The sequence below is a fragment of the Centropristis striata genome, chromosome 20 (genome assembly GCF_030273125.1).
Source record: "Centropristis striata isolate RG_2023a ecotype Rhode Island chromosome 20, C.striata_1.0, whole genome shotgun sequence".
In the NCBI taxonomy this organism is placed as follows: domain Eukaryota; kingdom Metazoa; phylum Chordata; class Actinopteri; order Perciformes; family Serranidae; genus Centropristis; species Centropristis striata.
Window position 1 is genome coordinate 14,171,271 of NC_081536.1, and position 19,735 is coordinate 14,191,005.

The following is a 19,735-nucleotide window of genomic DNA, read 5'->3' on the forward strand; positions in this document are numbered from 1 at the left end:
TTTACAGTAGGGCTCCACGCTGCTTTGTTTTCTAGTCTGGATGTCATGAAGAAGTCATCGTTTGGAGCTTTTGGAGACTCCAAAGGGTTAAGAGGAAGAAGCATGAACAGATCCAGACAGTCTGCTCAGTGACATCACAATTACGCAACACGTAGTCTCAAGCTTTGCGTCAAAGTTTACCAAAACTCACCAAACTCCAGTTGCTTAATGCTTACAGTTGAAGACGACCTCCCCGTTGACTACAAGTTCCGCAATGTTTCTCCAGCGCTGATGCCCGCGTGCTGTCAGAGAGGCTGCAGACGTATTGGACGGACAGTTTGACGTCACCAACAACAACAACAACAATGAAGAAATAAGAAACATGCAGTTATTCTGATTATACTGGAAAAGAAACATACCCTGGAGGCCATGTTGGCGGTAGGTCCGGTGTTTTACTTCTCCAGTGGATTCATAAGGTCCGTTACGAAGTGTCACACGCGCATTTTTTGGCGTCATTTGTTGTGGTCACCTGAGTGTCCAGAATCCTATTTGTCGTAGTTGTTAAAAACAAACAAACTTTATCCAACTTTTAGGTTATCTTACTGATACCGACGCTCCTTTGGAACATTAAATTGGATTTTTGAGTATCTCATTGTAATATCAAATAAGTCAATCAAATCAAAACTACTTTATTTATCCCCGAGGGGAAATTAAGTTAGTCTGGTAGAATCTCTTGAAGAATGAGACAGGGAAAGGAGGAGCGAAGGGTCTTTCGTATCTCTCCGTCCTGCAACGGAGAGAGAGGAGCCGTCCACTGCTGTTTTTTTGGTCCATTAAGGTTTTGTGTTGCGGATGATCTCTCAACCACCTCCTCCTACTAATAGCTACTAATACCACACTACAAGATTACTCCACTACAAGTAAAAGTCCTGCATTCAAAACTTAAATAAGTAAAAGTACAAAGTCATCAGCATCAACATGTATCAAAAGTAAAAGTACTTGTTGTGCAGAATGGCCCCACTCAGATTGTTTTATATATTCTAGATATAGTATTACATTATTTGTGTTGATGCATGTATGTCAGTAGCGTTTTCATTTTGTAAAGGGCTCATTTTTAATACTTCATATACTGTTATGAGATTTAATTTTTGAAAAAAAGTCTAATCACTTTAAATTTTTCATGTTTTCAATGTTAAATCTTCACCTGAAAAAAAGCTGTCGGCTAAATGTATCGGAGTAAGAAGTACAATAGTTGCCTCCAAATGTAGTGTGGAGTAGAAGTATAAAGTTACATAGAATGGAAATACTCTAAATATTCAGTACATTTACCTCAAAATTGTGGCGGCATAGCTCAATCAATCATACCAATTGTTCATTTTGTGATAAAAGCACTAAATTTGGCAGATGTGTTGATAAATATATTTGGAACAAAACTGGATATTGGGCTATCACAAATTCAGACCCTGGTTGTCGTGGCAGCCATTTTTTCAAAATGGCTACAAGCAGTTGGTTAAACTTTCCTTTCCCATTGGACCCAGGTGCAATAATGGACATAATCTAGATCCTATAGCCCTGAGAACCAAATAAAATCACACTTTTACAGACTTTTACCAAGTAATTGGTCATCTCATTATATTATAATATTATTATATTGTGCCGTGAATCAGTAAAAACTAATATTTTGTGTGCATTTTTTGTCAGATGGTGGATGCTAGAGCAAATGTGGTACAGATTATTTTAGTAATTACTCATTTATAGATGTGTTATTATATGGATGCACTTTATTTTGCATGTTTACAGACACCCCCATTAAATTTAAGAGTTTCCAATTTGAGTATTAAAGGTACAGATCACCCGTGGGTACAGGGACGTTGAAACTATTCTTGGAGGGGGTGCTGTGAACCTCAGAGCCTCTAGGGGGGTCAAATTCTTTGGTCATTTTAAAGTGAAATGCATCATTCTAATGCACTTTGAAAGAAAAAATAAGAGGTCATACGATCATAAATTATCTAATAATACTAGACTGTAAACACCTGCTGAACGTATGACAAGGATAACGAATGAAAAGTGTTTATTTCATATTTATTTATTTACCTGAACCAAAAAATGATAGTGTACTAAATTGTTTACAAACAAAGGTGACCAAATCAAACTGCACAAGATTTTTCAGCAACTGAGTCAAAAATTGTATTGCCTATTTGGTAGGATCTTTAACGGTACAGTCACTGACGAAAACAAAGCCTTTCAGTAGTTCTGAACTTCATTAAAGCCACTGCCACTCTTTGAACCAGGTGGTCTTGGAGAAGCCAGTGAAGCTCTCCCTGGTGAATTTTCGGGCAGGGAATGCGTAATTTGATGGACACTGCAACTGCCTTTTGATTAGCCTCAGGAAGGAAGGAGAGGAACGTAGTAGGCCTACTACAGAATAGACCTATCTGCTGCGACCCCTGTAGCTGTCGGCCTACTGGCACAGATCTGTGAGGTACTGGTGCCGTTGTCAAAGTGAAGTTTATGTATCTCTCTCTCTCTCTCTCTCTCTCTCTCTCTCTCTCTCTCTCTCTCTCTCTCTCTCTCTCTCTCTCTCTCTGGCGATAACTGGCTCAGGGGAGTTTGGAAAAGAAATCACAAATCCACTTCGGGGGGATCACTGAACAGCTAGCCTAATATGTCCCTACTTGCTAGCAAACATGGTCGATCTCACAATCTACACACACATCAACAGTCCAGCCACATGCAACAGTTTTGACAATAATACATTGATTAAGCACAGAAAAACATGTTTTTATATGTTAAATTATTATTATTTTAATTGTGGTGAAAACTGGGACATGGTATATTCATATATTTATCTTTATTTATCCTCTATATCATTGCAATGTAAGCTCTCTTTTACAGTAATGTTAAAAAGCACAATTTCGTCCCAATCTACCTTTAAAAAACTCCTGAAGACCAAGCTCTTCAGAGACGACCTTCTCTCCTAGCATCACACGACAACTCTACTCATTAAAGTATCGTCACTAGCACTTGTTGCTGCACTAATGGGTCTTATCACACTATACCTTGATTGTTTCTCTTTTCTGTAAGTCGCTTTGTATAAAAGCGTCTGCTAAATGACTAAATGTGAATGTAATTTGGTAATGAATGCTGAGAGCAGGGAGATTTTAGTGTTACACTGTTGTTTTCAAATGACTTAAGTATCATAGTTAATGGTGTCACTACATTTACTGCAGCAATGTAACGTGGCCTATGTTAATATGCAACTGTACTTGCAAGTGCTACGGTTAAAACCGCTTTAAGTTCCCGCCCCATTGTATAGACAATTGGAGGAACAGTAAAACTGTAAACCTGAAGATTAATTTGAGATGCAGCCTAGCACTGTGAATCTAATAAACCTATTAAGGTTTATCCGGGTTAAGAACATAACATTTTTTCTTTCTGAAGTTTGAGGTCCATGCTCAACTATGTTCCACAAGTTGATACCATTTGTTACATAAATTTGTTGCTGAATTAGGCATTTCTCAAATATCAAGAATGTATAAAAATGATCAAAACCCCTCCAGAATATTACATCAATATACCCAGACTTTTGTAACAACATAGAAAAATCCATGCTGTGATTTGTCTTCAAAAACCTTAGTCATTTTGGAGATTTAGTAATTTCAATGATTGGATAACAAGCACTTCTGTTCTTAGTAGTCCCAGAAACCATCAGCCCCATGGCAACCAGGGTCTGAATTTGTGATGGCCCAATAACTAGTTTTGTTCCAAATATACAGTTGCAAGAAAAGTTAATTCGGCATTAATTTGTCATAAAATGTGATCTGATTTGCATTTAAGTCCTGATTATGGACACAAGGTACTTATCCTCATACCATGCAAACAATTATAATATTCCATGTTTTATTGAATATATATATATGAGACACTCTTAATGCTAGTAGAAAAAGTGAACCCTTTTGCTAATGACTCCATTAAGAGCTGATTGGAGTCAAGAGTTAGCAAACTTGAAGTCCTAATAATAAAATGAGATTTGAGTGAGATGTAGAGATACTTTGACATATAAAAAAAACACTCAAACATTTGAGTTTGCTATTCACAAGAAGCATCTGCTCATGTGAGCCATGCCTCGCAAAAAAGAGATCTCTCCGAAGACCTGCGATCAAGAATTGTTTATTGCATCAGACTGTAACGGGTTACAAAGTAACCTCAAGACTTTACGTATTCACCAGTCCACAGTTGGACAAATGGTCCACAAATAGAGACGATTTAGTACTGTGGCTACTCTTCCTAGAAGTGGGTGCCACCCAAGTTCACTCCAAAGGCACAACGCAGAAAGCTCAGTGAGGAAAAAAAGAACTCCAGAGTAACAAGTAAAGACTTGAAGGAGTCATTGGAACTGATTAACATCTCTAGTCATGAGTCTACCACACAAGCAAAATTGAAAAGGTGTGGAAGAAACCACTGCATGCCTGAAGTTTGCCAAAGAGCCTGAAGTTTGCCAAAGAGCAACCTGTCACCCCATGACACTTCTGGGAAAATATTTCATCAGTCCACAAAACAAAGGCTGAATTTTTCATTAAGAACATGCAGCACTATGTATGGTTTAAAAAGGAGTCTACCACACCTAGGTGTGGCATCCATGGCAGGACGCCAAGGAGGAAGTCGCTGATTTCCAAAGAAACATCACTGCATGCCTGAAGTTTGCCAAAGAGCAACCTGACACCCAAAGGCTGAATTTTTCACAAAGAACACGCAGCAATAGGTGTGGTTTAAAATAGGCCCTGCATTCCAATCTGAGAACATCATCCCAACAGTGAAGTATGATGCAGGGAGCATCATGACTTGGGGCTGTTTTGCTGCCTCAGGGCCTGGACCACTTACTATCATTGAGGGGAAAATGAATTCCCAATTTAATCAAGGTATCCTACAGGTTAATGTCAGAGTGTCTGTCTGTCAGCTGAAGATCAGTAGAAGTTGGCTGATGAAACAGTACAATGACCCGAAACATCAAAGTAAATCTACCTCGACTTCAAAAAAGTAAATTTGCCTTTTGGAGTGGTCCAGTCTGAGCCCAGATCTCAATCCAATAGAGATGCTGTGGAATGACCTAAAGAGAGCCGTTCACACCAGACATCCTAAGAATATGGCTGAACTGAAGCAGTTCTGTCAGGAAGAATGGTCTGAAATTCCTCCTGAACGTTGTGCAGGTCTGATCAGCAGCTATCAGAAGCGTTTGGTTGAGGTTATTGCTGCCAAAGGAGGTTCGACCAGTTATTAAATCAAGGGTTCACTTACTTTTTCCACCATCACTATAAAGGTTTAATGGATGTGTTCTATAAAAACATGACATATTATTGTTTGCATGGTATTAGGTTAAGCATGTTGTGTTTGTCTATACTTGGGACTTAGATGCAGATCAGATCACATTTTATGACAAATTAATGCAGAAAACCAGGTAATTTCAAAGAGTTCACATACTTTTTCTTGCAACTGTATCTATCAACACATCTGCCAAATGTGGTGCTTTTATCACAAAATGAATATTTTTTGATATATTAAACTGGAAGCCCTTCACGATGCTGTGATTAACCTAGAGGTCACAGTAACTCATTTTATACAGTGAGGTCAAGATTCAAGAAATTTTCTCATGGGCTTTTATGGGGACTGACATCATCCGACATTAATTAAAGTAAGCTCATTGAAACCACAAGGGTCTCAGCTTTCCAGTGATAGCTAATTTATGTAATTTAAAGTTTAGAGAGCCCGGTATGCACAAATATTCAAAGACAGTGTGCAAAAAAGAAAATGTTAATGCATGAGAAAAACATTGTGGTTTTTGCCTTAAACTGCATGTTATCAACATAAAGTAAGCCCCTCTTTAAGTCTGTAAAGAGGAGACTTGTGAGAACCCATAGAGCCCATTTTCATTCAGACATCATGATGTCAGAGGTCAAATGACCGCTCTGAAAATCATCATGCCAAATTGCCTAGCAAAATAATAGCCTGACTTTCCACCATATTACGTCAACTTCCCGATGTGACATCCTGGCATGCTTTTTACCAATGGATTCCTTAGATCTTCTAGTTTCATAAGACAGATGTGTCTATCTGTCAGCCCGCCAGCTGGCCGATGAGCCCAATGTACCGCAGGCGGATCATCAGAATGCCAAGGGGTTCCATTTATTACTGTAACATGAGGCAATCTCAACAATTTGTTGCATTTTCTTTAATTTGTTATTCTTTCTTTCTTTCTTTCTTTCTTTCTTTCTTTCTTTCTTTCTTTCTTTCTTATGATATTAATATTTGTGGTGTTGTAAACAAGTTAACAGCAGCTTGGAGGCGGCCCAGGTTCTATCTGCTTGTAACACTCAGCCACCATTTTGGAAAATTGCCGGCCATGGTCATCAGAATGCAAATATGCGATGGCCCAATATCCAGTCTTTTTCTAAATATATTAAGCTATATATGTACCAAATTTGGTGCTTTTATCAAAAAATGAACAATAGGTTATCTATGCCGCCCCACTATTAGTTACATTCCAACACTGGCAATATATCAATAGTATTTAATGATTAAGATTTATTAATTATTTACTTTTACATTTTGACAATGCACATTGATCAGCATCACTAAAAATTTGCTAAAAAGCTGATTTTAACCCTTGGAATATATAACAAGTACCGAGAAGTCCTTTGTAATTCTTATTACATATTTAATATACATATATACACGTATATATATACACATTACTTATACTAAAGTATCCTATAGTATCAATTGAGAATTTTTACTTTTTTGTACTACAAGAAACTTTTTATTTATTTATAAATTTTATTTTTTGGCTTGTATTACGTATGTCACAAATATACCATAATATGACTTGCTATGTCACAATACTAATAAATAATAATAATAATATTAATGAATAAAATACATTTAAAAGACCTTCTCGGTGTTTGTCATAAGTCAACGGTTGTTAAAATTAGCTTTTTATCTAATACAACTGGAATATGCAATATATTTCCAATATGCAACTGGTCCATAAATTCAGAGCAGTTACTGGCATCTTCAGTTGCCTCAGTCCCCTGTAGATTATTTAATACTCAACCATGGTATATAAATGCATCTCTGTAAAACATAATATTGAACAAAAGCCTCAATTTGATTTCTTTCTTTTAATCTTCAATAGTACTTCATAAATACAATACTTGGAGAGTCATAAACACAGTGATCACCTCTGGTTAGTAAGTTTTACATACTTACTTTTACATTTTACACCCTGTAACATTAAGTTATACAAAAATAAATAACTTAATTATGTATTCTGCTCATAAATTTACAAATACACAATTTTGATCACACTTAACATTCTTTGATAAGCTAAACAGTATCTAGTGTGTTGAGCACAGTGTGAACTAAACCTCTAATGGTTTTATAAAATGATACTTTTTTTTAAACAGACATGTAAGTAACAGTAGTACTGTTGGTACTATATAGACACAATTTATGTTGACAACACAAATAGAAATTGCATAGAAGATTATAGTTTTCCGATTCACCTAAATCTTCACAAAATCATTGGATAGAAGCATGCGATTTGCAAGTTGACATATAATGAGACAATCAGTCATTTTTCATAACTCACAGACTATTTTTACAATAAATTTACTCTTTTCTTTGGATGATTCATCTCAATTTAGTGCAAAGCAATAATCAAAAGCTCAAATGTGGCTTTAAGTTTTACCAACATACAGTAGACATCTAGACAGACATTTTAATTAATTGCTGTATTTTGACTTTTTTGTGTGCAACAACAGCAGAAAGGGTCCTATATAATAACCCAACACCTCTAATATTCTCTAAGAATAAGTAAATTAGATTATCATCAGCTCTTGAGACATTTTAAAGTACAATAAAACATTTTTACGTAACATTTTGCATCACAGTTAAAGTGTATATTGAGTGAGTGACTCGAGGAATACATTGTAGCAGCACAAAAACACACTTTTAAAATCACACCACCACTATTTTTACTGGCCCTGACAGTTTTCTATGATTTACTTCCGTTCTTCAAAGCCTGCACCTCCCCGTGTGATGAAGTCTGGGTTTGAGCCTCCACTTTAGTCTGGTCTGGTGTCTTCAGCACAACCTGTGGCACTGTTTGCTGATTCTTGGTCAGCTCAGTTGATCTCTGTGGCGCTTTGCTTTGCCAGTTTGTGTCTGTTTGTGTGTGCGTCTCCAGCGTCTGACCTTGTCTTTGCTGGGCCGGACTGGAGCTGGAGTTGTATTTATTGCACATATCCCTCATGTCCAGCAGTCCCCGCACCAGACACGTGACAAATTCTGCCGAACATGTTTGCGGGCTCTCGCGGAAACTGGACACAGAGAAGATAATGTGGTCTGACTGAGGGTTGTAGCACGCTCCATATCCGTTTGGAAGCACGGGTCCGTAGCAGCAAAACATCTCAACAGTCGTAGGAACCTGAGGGGAGAGTGGATCCTTTAGTACTGAATACAGCTGTAGATGGAAAGGCTGAGACTACTGAGGTGGAAAAACCTTAATTGCAATTTTAACTACAATAATATAACAATTTTATTGAAAGCATCCTTGTATCTCTCCTGTCACCTGCCTTGTTTCTTACATATCTTATATATGCATACTATTGTGCTATATCTTAACACTGTAGCCGAAACGAGATAGGTATGTGCTTGTAGTGCACACTAAAGGGGTGCTCCAGCAATTTACTATTGTACTATAGATTACTCAAAGGAAGGAAGAAAGGAAAGCCAGGAAAGAAGGTAGTTAAGGAAACTGAGGCAGACTTTCATTAGCACACTTTGGCTCCTAAATTTCAACTTCTTTCAAAACCCGCTTCTCCAGTTTGTAACTCAAGCTCTTTGTTTAAGATAAATTTCAAGATGAGAAAATCCGGATTACAGTAATTTGATATTTTCAAATTTTAAATTAGGAAGCATGCAGAGCCACAGAAGACATTATACGTTATACATGTTTTCACAAGCAGAGCAGTGAGAGTAAACAAAACTTTGTGTGTAAAGCTGGTGTAGTACACCTTCATTACAATTTTGATGGATTATTGTTAGTTTTAAAATTAGATGACAATACCTGACTTGTAGAGAGAATGAACTGATTGCTGATGAGATAGGCTTCGTCTTTGAATATTTCCGGCTTCTCCATCTTCAGTTCATGTGCAATTTCACGTAGTCCCAGTAAGTGATTGTCTATAGCCATCCCTGTAATAGCCTGCAAGAGAGAATGGATACTTATAATATGGTGTTTCTTTCATAAGCAATTTCAAATTTGTAATAGAATTTTGGATAAGGTTGGAGAATAGTCACCAGAATAGTATACTTTGTCTGAGCAGTTATGGCACCTCGTAACAGTTCCATCTTTTCTGCATCCTGGAGACAGAAACCACTCAGAATTACAACATTAAACTATTAAATTCCTTTATTTCCAGTGTAGATATCATGGTGTAATATGAAATAATGTTAACAAATAGCTGTTATTTATTATATTAACACCAAATAACCACAGCCATGGATGGAATATGAGAAGATTAGACCTAGTCTTTGTGGTCATTTTGTGTCTCTTGGTGGTCCTTTAGCATCTTTTTTTTGTCGTTTTATGTCTCTTTGTAGACATTTACAACTATTGATGTTGTTTTTCATCTTTTTGTCAAGCCTGTCAAGCAAAGAAAACTAACAATCTCATTTCATTATTCATAATGAGTTTCTATTCTGCAGCACGATTGATTTAAACTGGATAGTATGACTTACACTTGTGCTCATTTTCCCATCAGTCATTGCTTTGACAAAAGCCAGGGCTTCTGGTGTGGCTGAGCGGATGTTGTCTACTCTGCCCTGCTGAAAGCGTCGTATAGAAGCACTCTCATATGTCGACACCGGTCTGCTGTGGCATCTAAAGATGCACAGAGAGAAAGCTTTGTAGCTTGGAGCCCCACATTAATGTAACATACTGTATAGGAATCAGTCCTGTTATAATCATTTTTTTCTTACCGGTAGTAGGCTAACTGAAGAGCAACCTGGATGTAAGCATCTGGACTCATTTTCTGCTTCTTGATGAACTCTTTCCCGTAATCATAGAATTTGTGCACGTTCATGTCCAGATTTTTCACATGCCTGAACAGATAAGATACATTCTGCTGTGAGCTGAAAGCATTTATTCACGTATAAGAATGTACAGAAACCAGAGTCAACCCGGACTTTTGTAGTTTGTCGGCAGAAGAGGCGAGGAGTTTGTGAATCTCTGGAGTACATTTCCAGCGGAGCCTGCGTGGTGCAGGCAGCTCGCTCACACTTGCTGCCCTGACCAGCTTTGATGGGCTGCCAATCCTGTCACATGGGAATATATTCATATCATTTGGCATGTTTCGCACGTCTTATTTTTTATCACACGTTTTGCATTTAATTTCTTACATGTATTTGAGTAGATACTCCGTGCACTGCACAAGGACAATTCCCTCGAATGGTGAGTGTTCGCACACGACTCCGCAGCAGCCGTCAGCTCCTACAACAAACTGGCACAGTCATGCTATTGTCAGTTGGATTTTCTTGAGTTGAACCAAACTGAAATGCGAGATTATCTAAGATTCAGTCAATATGCAGTTGCAGTTTCATCACTGTACTTGTTCACTTGTTTCTTCAAATACATTTCATCCACATTTTTCCAGCTACAGTATCAAAATCAGAGAGAAGGCCTTCAATTCATTCTGAATTCTTTTTTAAAACATCTCCATCAAAGTTCATGCTAATGACATCAGACTGACAAATTGTAATCCAATAGGGACATACAATCTTCATCAGAATATCTTTAAATGTACATTCTTAATTTGGCATGGGATTGGCTAATTACATCCACTGGCACATGTGCGAGTAGAACATGAATTTGATCAGTTATCTCATTTTCCTTTGAGGTAAAGCATCCCTCATGCACCTACATTTCTTCCATCCATAATTCAATCTTTCTTATTTTCCTCAGTTGTTTAAACAAGTCCTGTAAGAAAATTCAGAGGACACAGTGTGCAACAATTTTAACATTTATAAGGTAACAAACGTGGACTGTGATCACTGACCTGCATGGGCTTGTCGTACCAGCGGTTGCCCCCATTCTTGGCCACCCCTCCACCATGCAGCATCAACATGGCACGCGTGGTGTCACTGAGCTCGGTCCCACTGGCGTCATCCAGACAGACCAGACACAGACAACGCTCGATCATGTCAAGAGAGTCCCTGTTAGTAGACTCTAGAGCATATTAATGAGAAAAAGGTCAATTTGGTGAGGCAAATGGACTTGGAAACACTGAGATCAACCTGAGTTAAAAGAGCCTCACACCTCTCATTAGCACACTGCGAGACTCGGCCCACTCTGTCCGGCCATCTGACGTGAGGAGACCGATCGGTGGGAGCTGCTCTTCTTTGCTGTCAGCCATCCTGGCGATCTTGTCCAGCTGAGTCAGCAGGTCTCTTTCATTCAGTCGGCGGAAGTTGATCACCACATCCAACACAAAGAACTGGATGGAGGTTCAGATTGGACACAAACTGTTTTAATGCACTTCCCCATTCTTACTTTAATATTAGCTGGTAATCTAATGTACTGCTGGCTATTTTTCTACCCTGTTTATTTAACAGTAAAGCTAAAATCCCACATGCCTCAAATGTCTCCATCAAAAGTGTTTGTAATCAGCACTGACAGGCTCAGATTTTTATTCTAAGTGTCTGAAAACATAATGAAATGGATTCAATAGAGAAATATGTTTTTCTTTACCATTTGCTTGGTCCAGTCTGTTTGTTTTTCTGTATCATTTTGGATCAGCCTGTTTCGCTGTTGCTGGCTACAGCGCTCTTGCTCAATGCTGAACCAGTTTCAAAGACATTTGTCACTTAGACAAAAACATGGGAAATAGGGTCCAGGTGGACATATACCAAAGTTTTCCTTTCATGAGGGTAGTAAGTAAGCATCATTCATTGTTTTACTTGTTTGAGCACATTTGATTCTCCTGATATAACTGAACCGCTGTGGAGTTGCATCTTACTGCAGCAGCAATGCTCAGGGCTGCTGGCATCTTACACATGTTCTAGATAATTAACTTAACAGAGAGCACTTGTCAATTGACTGTGGCTGTTAATCACTCATTAGGAGATACGTTAGCATAGTGCTCACAGAGCCTGTTTACAGTGCGATCACATACAAGTGAGTGATGACATGTTCTTCTGTGACAGAGACTCGATGTATAGGGTAGTTCTCACTCGAAGAAGAAACTGTCACTTTAACCATTGTTCACTGTGAGGTTGTCTGTTCTGAGTGCAGCTCATAAAGTAAATGTCAAAATTCACTTCTGACCCTCAAACTTCTCCTGATGGAGGAGAAACCCCATGAGTTGGGATTGTTTCCAAAGTCAAGAATGGATTTTCATGCTTAACTTGATGTGATGAGTTGTCCTGAAAGACCTCTCCGTGAAAAATAGGCAAACTTCATCCACATTTCACAAGCCTGTGACGTCATTGAAAATCCTTATACAAGTTAGTATTTGGAACTTTATCAAACTAGTCTTCACTTTGTTTTTTCACTGACCTGGTTTTTACAAGCCACAATGATGTGTTCAGGTTCTGGCATCACGCTGCTCTCCTGGGCCACCAGCGTGTCCCTCTCAGGCCCCGGTAGACGGTAGGAAGTGAAGAGGCGATAGTACTGCTCCATACACAGAGGGGTCCCAGCCAGCTGGCCTCGGGCGTAGTCCACAGGCAGAGAGCGTCTACACACAAACACTTTGTCAGGACTTTTATTTAGGTGAAGATGATTATCTCTCAACTTCTCCATTATCCACAACTCTCATTGTACATTAAAGGTGACATATTACATTAATTTTCATGTTCATAGTTGTATTTTGGATTTCTAATAGAACATGTTTACATGCTTTAATGTTAAAAAATGTTCATGTGTCTGTGACAGCGCTTGTCTCTTAAGCACCTCTACACCGCCTGGTCTCCTAAAATTATTTTCCTATGCAACTAAATTGCATTCTCAATTATGTTTCAATAGAAATGCATTTTACCTTTGTTATAGACATATCACAATAACTTTCCCAATAAGATTCCACAGATGTCTGCACATTTTCTGCATCTATGCTCTCAGAGTCTCTGCAGCATCATTGCAGTCTGGGAAATACAGCATTTTCTATCGTGTAGTTGTGACATCACAACCTTATAAAAGTCCCATTGGCTCTTTTAAAAGCACAGTTTCTGAATGCAACCTGTGCCTTGCTCTGTTGACTGAGCTTTTTGATTCTTTCACGGTATTTACACAGCATGTAGACCTGCTTTTTGATGACATTGAAATCTCACTTTTTACAATATAAGATCTTTAACTTACAAATCAAGAAGAGTCTTGTACTCCAAAACTCCAGAAATCAAGTGTGCAGCAAACCTAGGAAAGAAAAGCATTACAATGTAAACTACATTCCCAACACTTGGTCACTAGTGGGAATAATTTCCCACATTTAACCTTGTTCTTGTGTAGCTTTATTACACTTAACGGTGTAAAAGCTTTATGTAGATCATCTGGTTAAAGAGCCAGTCCCAGATCAATATCATGTTAACGAAACCACAGCCTTCATTGTCTGTTAACCTTGCCACCAGTAGTCTGGCATCTCAGCCCTCAAGGTGTTCTGGGTAATGACCCTATCTGTTAATGAAGGAAGTGTACAATTTGCAATAATCAATCAAAGTCAGTCTGAGTAATTTATACAGTTCACTATCATTTCTCACGTCTTTGTACTGTAATAGTAATCTTTCTGTTAAATGGAAACTTTTTTATTCTTTGCATTGCATAAAAATGACAATATATTTCTGGTTTGTCTCCCCCATGTGCAGTGTCTCATACCTTAAAGAGTCGATCGGAGCCCTGAAGTGCTGCTGTGGGAAGACCATCACAGGACTGGAGTTGACGGGCAGAGCCAGTCTGTTGTTCAGGTACATGTCATTCAGCCAGTACTCGTACACCTACAGGCCGACACAGAGGCATTCCATTAAAGGCACTATCTGAAAGTAATAGTACACTTATAGTGAATACAGGGGGATAATCTAACAATTGGATGTATTTATTGTGTCGAAACTGATTGATAATCTATATAGACTGACTCTGTAAATCAGCAAAGAGTTTGCTATTCTGTGGAAGGATTATTTACATGTTTTTGTACAAAGATGTAAAACAGATTTATAGTTTCATTTATGCTCACATAAAATACAGCTTATTATGCAATCATAATATATATATGTTATACTAATTATTAAAAATATAAAAAAGTCACTGGTTGGCCCTGAAAGTCTGAAATGTAAAATAAAAACAATACCATTGAGCATATTGTTACTAAGTGAAAACAATTTGTTTTGGGGATTTGTGTGTGTTGTTGTGTGTTTTTGACCAGTTCACTATATTTACCCAGTTTGCCTTGTTCTCCCTCCTCTCCTTGAGTTTGCTCTGTAGTAGCTCCCCCACTCCTCCAGGGGCTCCAAACTGCTTCACTACATTTTGGGTCTTGTTGAACTGTTCCTCTGTGAGCAGGTGCTTCATACACCTCAGGTACACGTCCAGGGTGTCTTTCAGGGCGGGGAGTGGCAGCTTGGGAAGACCCTGAGCGGTGTGGGGCAAGGAAAAACTCTGAGGGGGGGTTTTCTTATTTTGTGACAACAACATGTAAAACTTCTGATTTTTCTCTGCCACGTGCATTATATCAATTAATCAAAAAAATATATAAACAATAATAATTCAGTTTTTAGTCGTACTTGCTGCCTGCTTGAATGTAAATTAATATTATAATATTTTTTAAATAAATTATTATTATCATCACTTCACTTGACTCAGAATAAGAAAATATTAAATCAAAAAGTAATTTATTTTAAAAAGCATATAGATTATTTTCATAAAATAGCATGTATGAATTCCTAAAGTACTTTTTATTTCTTAATATTTTTGACATTCTTTAATCTAATTCATTTGATTGTAAAGCATTATTTCTGTCATGCATATTCCAGTGAAACATTATCTATAGCCACATTTATAAGTCAAATATATATTTACATCTTCGCCTCCTGAGTCCTTGGAGGGCTCTTGGTCCAGAACTGGCATGTCAGCGGTGCAGAGGGACAGCCTTTAAGAAAGACTCTGTAACCACAAATAAAATTATATCAGTATCAAGTTCCGACAAATGCAATCTCGTTAAAACAGTAACTTTGAGAGCAGGTGTCTTATAACGTCGCACTACTGTGGGAATATTTAGAACACATGTTCAGAGCTATTAAATAAATAACATTTATCGTCGTCAAATGCAAACAAATATAAAAATGCGCATTTTGGAAGATGTTCAAGTCTTTGTCCAAATTGTTACCTAAACTTGCGCATTTAATTTAAACAATCGGTCATAACCCTAATATATCAAACCGAAATAAACCATCAGATAAAAACGAAATGTTTTACTCACCTGAAAGACAGCAAAACAAAACAATTCCAGGTCCTCGAGCAAGGAGATTATCCATCTAGACTTGAATCCATTTCTGGCGGAGTTTCTTGTAAATGTCACTACTTTGATCCTTTTGTCATTTTAACGCATCTTTCAACCCCCAGCATTGTAAGAGCGCAACTCCCTCGCTGGCTCAGGAGAGAAGCTGAGAGGGTACCTCGCCCTCCTGGCTGCCAGGCTCCTCCCAGAAGTCCTGCTATTCGCCGAGAAGTTTATTTGGCACTTCACATCTTCACCCCACCTTATTTAGACACCGACTGAACGCACCAGACGCTCACACGCTGCGCCGAGAAACAATTGAACTCCATCCTTTGGCTTTCTGAATTCCTCAGCACTTCCAGTGGCACAGTTTGGGCGCATAAATTGCTTCTACATCACTGCTTTTCTGATTGATTTAATTTGCGTTGTGTATTTAATTTTATATGAGAATATTTGATTTTGAACGATGCTTTGACAAACTGTGGATTTTACGCACAATATCAACCTCAGAAAACACTTGAAATTATTATTCAAATTTGTTCCAAACTATATTTTTATCCCGGATAAATTACTTTTTCTTTAATAGATTATTGTATTATTAATAAGCATCACAGAAATACCTCTTATAGGTCTTAATAAGTTTAAAATTTGAGTTTTCAATTAATGCGTGTTATGCGTGTGTATATGTGCAAAATGTAAGCTTTAGAAATATAACCATAACTTTAAAAGAAACATAATTTCATGATCATTTTGTTTAGGAAAATAAATGTATTATATGCATCATATTAAATTAATTAAAAAAAAACAAAAATGAATAATTTCCATGACAGTATCATTCACATAATATTGATTTAATTATGTACATGAATATACATGTATGTACAATCGCAGATCACACAACAAGGCTATGCATTCCAGAAGTACATCATCCAAAAAAAGTGAATAAATAAACAAAATCATAATAATAATAATAATCAGACAACAAGACGCAGTTTTCTTCCATCTGTTGTATCTTTCTAAGCGCCTTGTGACACACAGTATTGCATATTGAGTTTAGCAGCACAACTCTGGCAAAATGAACACAGATTACACTGAAAGACGCATACATTACAACTGTTCTTTTGTTAAAATACATTTACACATAATCCCTGAATATGAGTCAGTTTCTGATACAGTGATAAATACTGTTAATGACTAGACATTTATTTTATCTCAACAAATCGTTCACAATACTCTCACTTTAAGATGAACAAACGCCAGCGAGCGCCTTTCTACTGCAAAAGCTTGAAGCTACTTTATTTGACAATACCCGGAGGAATTGTCACCAGGAGCAGTAAATAATTTATGTCGTTACACAATCCTAATCGTGTTATGCAATTGATTGGATCGGACAGGATGCACAAAACTCTACATGGGCACTTTGATAGTTTTACACTCAGTTAAAGGTCTTTTACGCGTACTCTCCTCCTGAGGATTCCTCCTCTGAAAAAGATCGTTGCGCAAATGTTTCAATGCCATTCTCGTCGATCGTCGTGCACAGCCCCTTTTTCTTCTTCTCCCGCTGCTCCATCTTAATCGTGTCATATAGTCCTGTTGGTCCATCCTCCAGGAGCATGTTTCTCTCGGAGAAAGAAGGCTTCATCTTTGTCACGTTCTTCAGCAGAAGGAGCGCCGGTGCGTAAAGTACATTAGCGAGGCCCATGCCTAAGTTGAGCTGAACAAAGCCCAGGTCGTGCACTATCTGTCCGGCCACCACGGGCCCCAGGGCATAGGCCACGCAGTAGGAGATGTCTGCGATGGCGTACACGCTGCCATACACTGACACATGCCGCACATCCACCAGGAAACCCAGTGTTGGCAGGAGCGCCGTGTCCACGAAGGCGATGCCAAAACAGATTCCGCACAGCGGGATCATGAGCTGTCCAAAGTTTTTACAGGCTGGCACTGTGCAGGAGCTCGCCCCTATAAACACCATACCTATAGCCCCGTAAAACCACTGGAGATGGGGATACTTGGCTGCTAATTTGACAGTGAGATAAACACCTAGAACATGAGGAAAGAAGGCAGGGAACCATGTCATGCCGATCTCCCACTGGCTGGCATGCATATTTTCCTCCATCCAGTTGGCGATAGTGGGCTCAAGGAAGGCTAGAGGGATGTTACAAATTGTCAGAGCACCAGCGACTACAGCTATATAAGGATCAATCATCAGTTTATATATGGGGGTGCCTACTGGCATGTTTTCTCTCTCCCGGTTAGAGAAGGGTTTCAGTACAGTCAGACACAAAATACCATCAGCGAGGCAGATGCAGGCCAGGATCAGAAAGGGCACCCGCTTCCCTGCGAACTGATAGAGCACCCCTCCAAAGGGGGGCGCCACAAGACTTCCAAAAGAGATGAAAGCCAAGGCAATACCCAGCGCTTTGCTCCTCGCTTTCTCCTCCGTGTACCTGTCCGCAATCAGAGCGATCCCCGCCGTATCCGCGAAAGCCGAGCCGAGGCCCTGTATGCTGCGCGCCAGGAACAGGGTCGCGTAGTTTTCAGCGAAGGCAAAGGTGAGGGTGGACAGAAACATGACATTGAGACCGATGAAGAGTGGAATGTCATACCCGACTCTGTCTATAAACGTGCCACTCAGCGGGTTGACCAGGAGCTGCAGGATGGCCTTGGAGGCGAAGAGAACCCCAATCTGTAGGTCGAAGTTCCCCTTGGGTGTCTTATGGAAGGTGCCGTTAGAGGAGTTGGTGTGCGGTAAAATGGCTTGGGCATGATCCGCTGCTTTCTGTAGCCCTTCAAGGTAATCGGGTATAATTGGCACAATTACCATGTAAAGCATGTTGTCTAATAAAAGTGCTATACAGACTATTACAAGAATAACCCGTTTCTGTCGATCTGGGTCTTGCATCACATTGCCCAGTTGTTTAGTTCTTTCGCCCATCTGGGACAGTTTTGAGGCGGCAGATTGTGCCATATTAGGAGCTTGTCCCTCTGTGGTCCCCTCCGGCTCCATGGTTGTCTCTCTTTCTGGCTCAAGTCTTGTCTTTTGAGAAAGAAAATCAGCTTCCTCCGGTTGATATGTTTATAGATTTACGCACGCTTGGCACATCTGTTCTGTTTTTTATTTAGTTTTCTTTTCCAGCACCGTGAGCCCTACTAATGAGCTAGATCACTTCCCTCTGCTTTACCTCTTCCCTGTCCCTTGCGCCGTCCGTCATCGCACGCGCTTTTCCACTCCCGTGACTTGGACTCGTTTTATCCCCGTCGTCCCTAGTTGCTTCATTGTCTCATATCCCGTCATTCAGGTGACGCGCTGGTCCCGGGCAGCACTTACAGGTTGGGGATTCACCTCCAGCTCACAGTGCCGGCTCCATCAGTGCAATCGCTGTTTTAGGTCCGTCTGCTGCGTCCCTTCGGCTCCCAGACGCTCCCAGCTGTCTCCAGTCACCTGTAACACTATGAGCTAAGTCATCATTTCACATCAACCGGACTGGTTTTGTCGGCCGTGGAAGGAATACACACTGCAGTTTGTTGACTCCCATAGGTGCCCCCCTCCTCCCCCCTCCCATCTTCGCCGATGGCTGTGACGCACAGTTCTGCTGCTCTCCAGAAGATCTTTTATGCTAATTAAATACGAAATCCCAAGTGCGCACTGCTGTCCAGTCACTTGCTTCAACCCAGAGCCGAGGATGCTTGCTCCAGGTTATGTTATATTTAACCTCCTCAGTTTTAAATTACACTTAAATGCAATCTGATTATTTAGGTCTAAAAGTAACGTGTCGGGAGATTGCCAAAACTCCAGCGATTTCACTTGTTATCATAAGGAAACCTATCCACTTTAAATCAAAAGCAATACCGGCCAAGATAGAAAAAAAAAACAACATTTACGCGTTATCTGATAAGAGCAAAACTGATTCAGCACCACACTCGAGTGGACAGCTCCACAGAGAAAAGGGTGGTTAAGGGGAATAAATTGTTATATACTCGTTTTATTTTTCCCAAAGTCCCTCTTTTAATATAACCTCTCACTGTAGTTTGATTCTAAAAGGTGTTTTTCGGACAACAGGGTGCCGAGGTGAGTTTAGGTTCAAGCTCGCGTTTCCACAGTGCTGAAGTGAGTAAAGCACAGAAAGGCTGAAACAACAAGGCTGATGCTGCACTCTCGTGTATGTGTGTATGTGTGTGTGTGTGTGTGTGTGTGCGCGCGCGCGCGCTCGCGCGCT

General features: G+C 39.4%; 2 protein-coding genes and 1 long non-coding RNA gene across 3 annotated transcripts in view; 1 reads left to right on the forward strand and 2 right to left on the reverse strand.

The window, feature by feature from the left end:
- The first annotated feature begins 300 nt into the window (after nt 1-300).
- The window catches only part of LOC131993370 (uncharacterized), a 29,733-nt gene continuing 10,298 nt past the window's right edge, over nt 301-19,735 (forward strand). Inside the window, exons 1-2 of the long non-coding RNA XR_009396313.1 lie at nt 301-417; nt 13,891-13,989. This is a non-coding gene — a long non-coding RNA (uncharacterized LOC131993370). The remainder of the gene's footprint in view (nt 418-13,890; nt 13,990-19,735) is intronic.
- chata (choline O-acetyltransferase a) lies at nt 6,925-15,169 on the reverse strand. The gene is made up of 14 exons (XM_059359241.1): nt 15,098-15,169; nt 14,459-14,650; nt 13,901-14,019; nt 13,391-13,444; nt 12,593-12,773; nt 11,354-11,531; nt 11,094-11,263; nt 10,438-10,538; nt 10,225-10,353; nt 10,018-10,140; nt 9,778-9,919; nt 9,337-9,399; nt 9,104-9,241; nt 6,925-8,461 (listed from the first exon to the last, which is right to left on the reverse strand). Exons 1-14 carry the CDS (start codon nt 15,143-15,145, stop codon nt 8,030-8,032), a joined length of 2,070 nt encoding a protein of 689 aa, XP_059215224.1. The 5' UTR covers nt 15,146-15,169; the 3' UTR covers nt 6,925-8,029.
- Nucleotides 16,359-18,564, reverse strand: slc18a3a (solute carrier family 18 member 3a). Its single transcript, XM_059359236.1, has one exon. It carries the CDS (start codon nt 18,523-18,525, stop codon nt 16,966-16,968), a length of 1,560 nt encoding a protein of 519 aa, XP_059215219.1. The 5' UTR covers nt 18,526-18,564; the 3' UTR covers nt 16,359-16,965.

What these genes read in the sequence shown, in the direction of transcription:
- chata (XM_059359241.1), bottom strand. Translation starts at nt 15,145, where the DNA reads ATGCCAGTTCTGGACCAAGAGCCCTCCAAGGACTCAGGAGGCGAAGAT. An exon ending in GGGAGAACAAGGCAAACTGG is followed by an intron (nt 14,020 to 14,458) that starts GTAAATATAGTG and finishes GTCGGCCTGTAG; the next exon opens with GTGTACGAGTACTGGCTGAA. An exon ending in TTGTGGCTTGTAAAAACCAG is followed by an intron (nt 11,532 to 12,592) that starts GTCAGTGAAAAA and finishes ACCTCCATCCAG; the next exon opens with TTCTTTGTGTTGGATGTGGT.
- slc18a3a (XM_059359236.1), bottom strand. Translation starts at nt 18,525, where the DNA reads ATGGAGCCGGAGGGGACCACAGAGGGACAAGCTCCTAATATGGCACAA.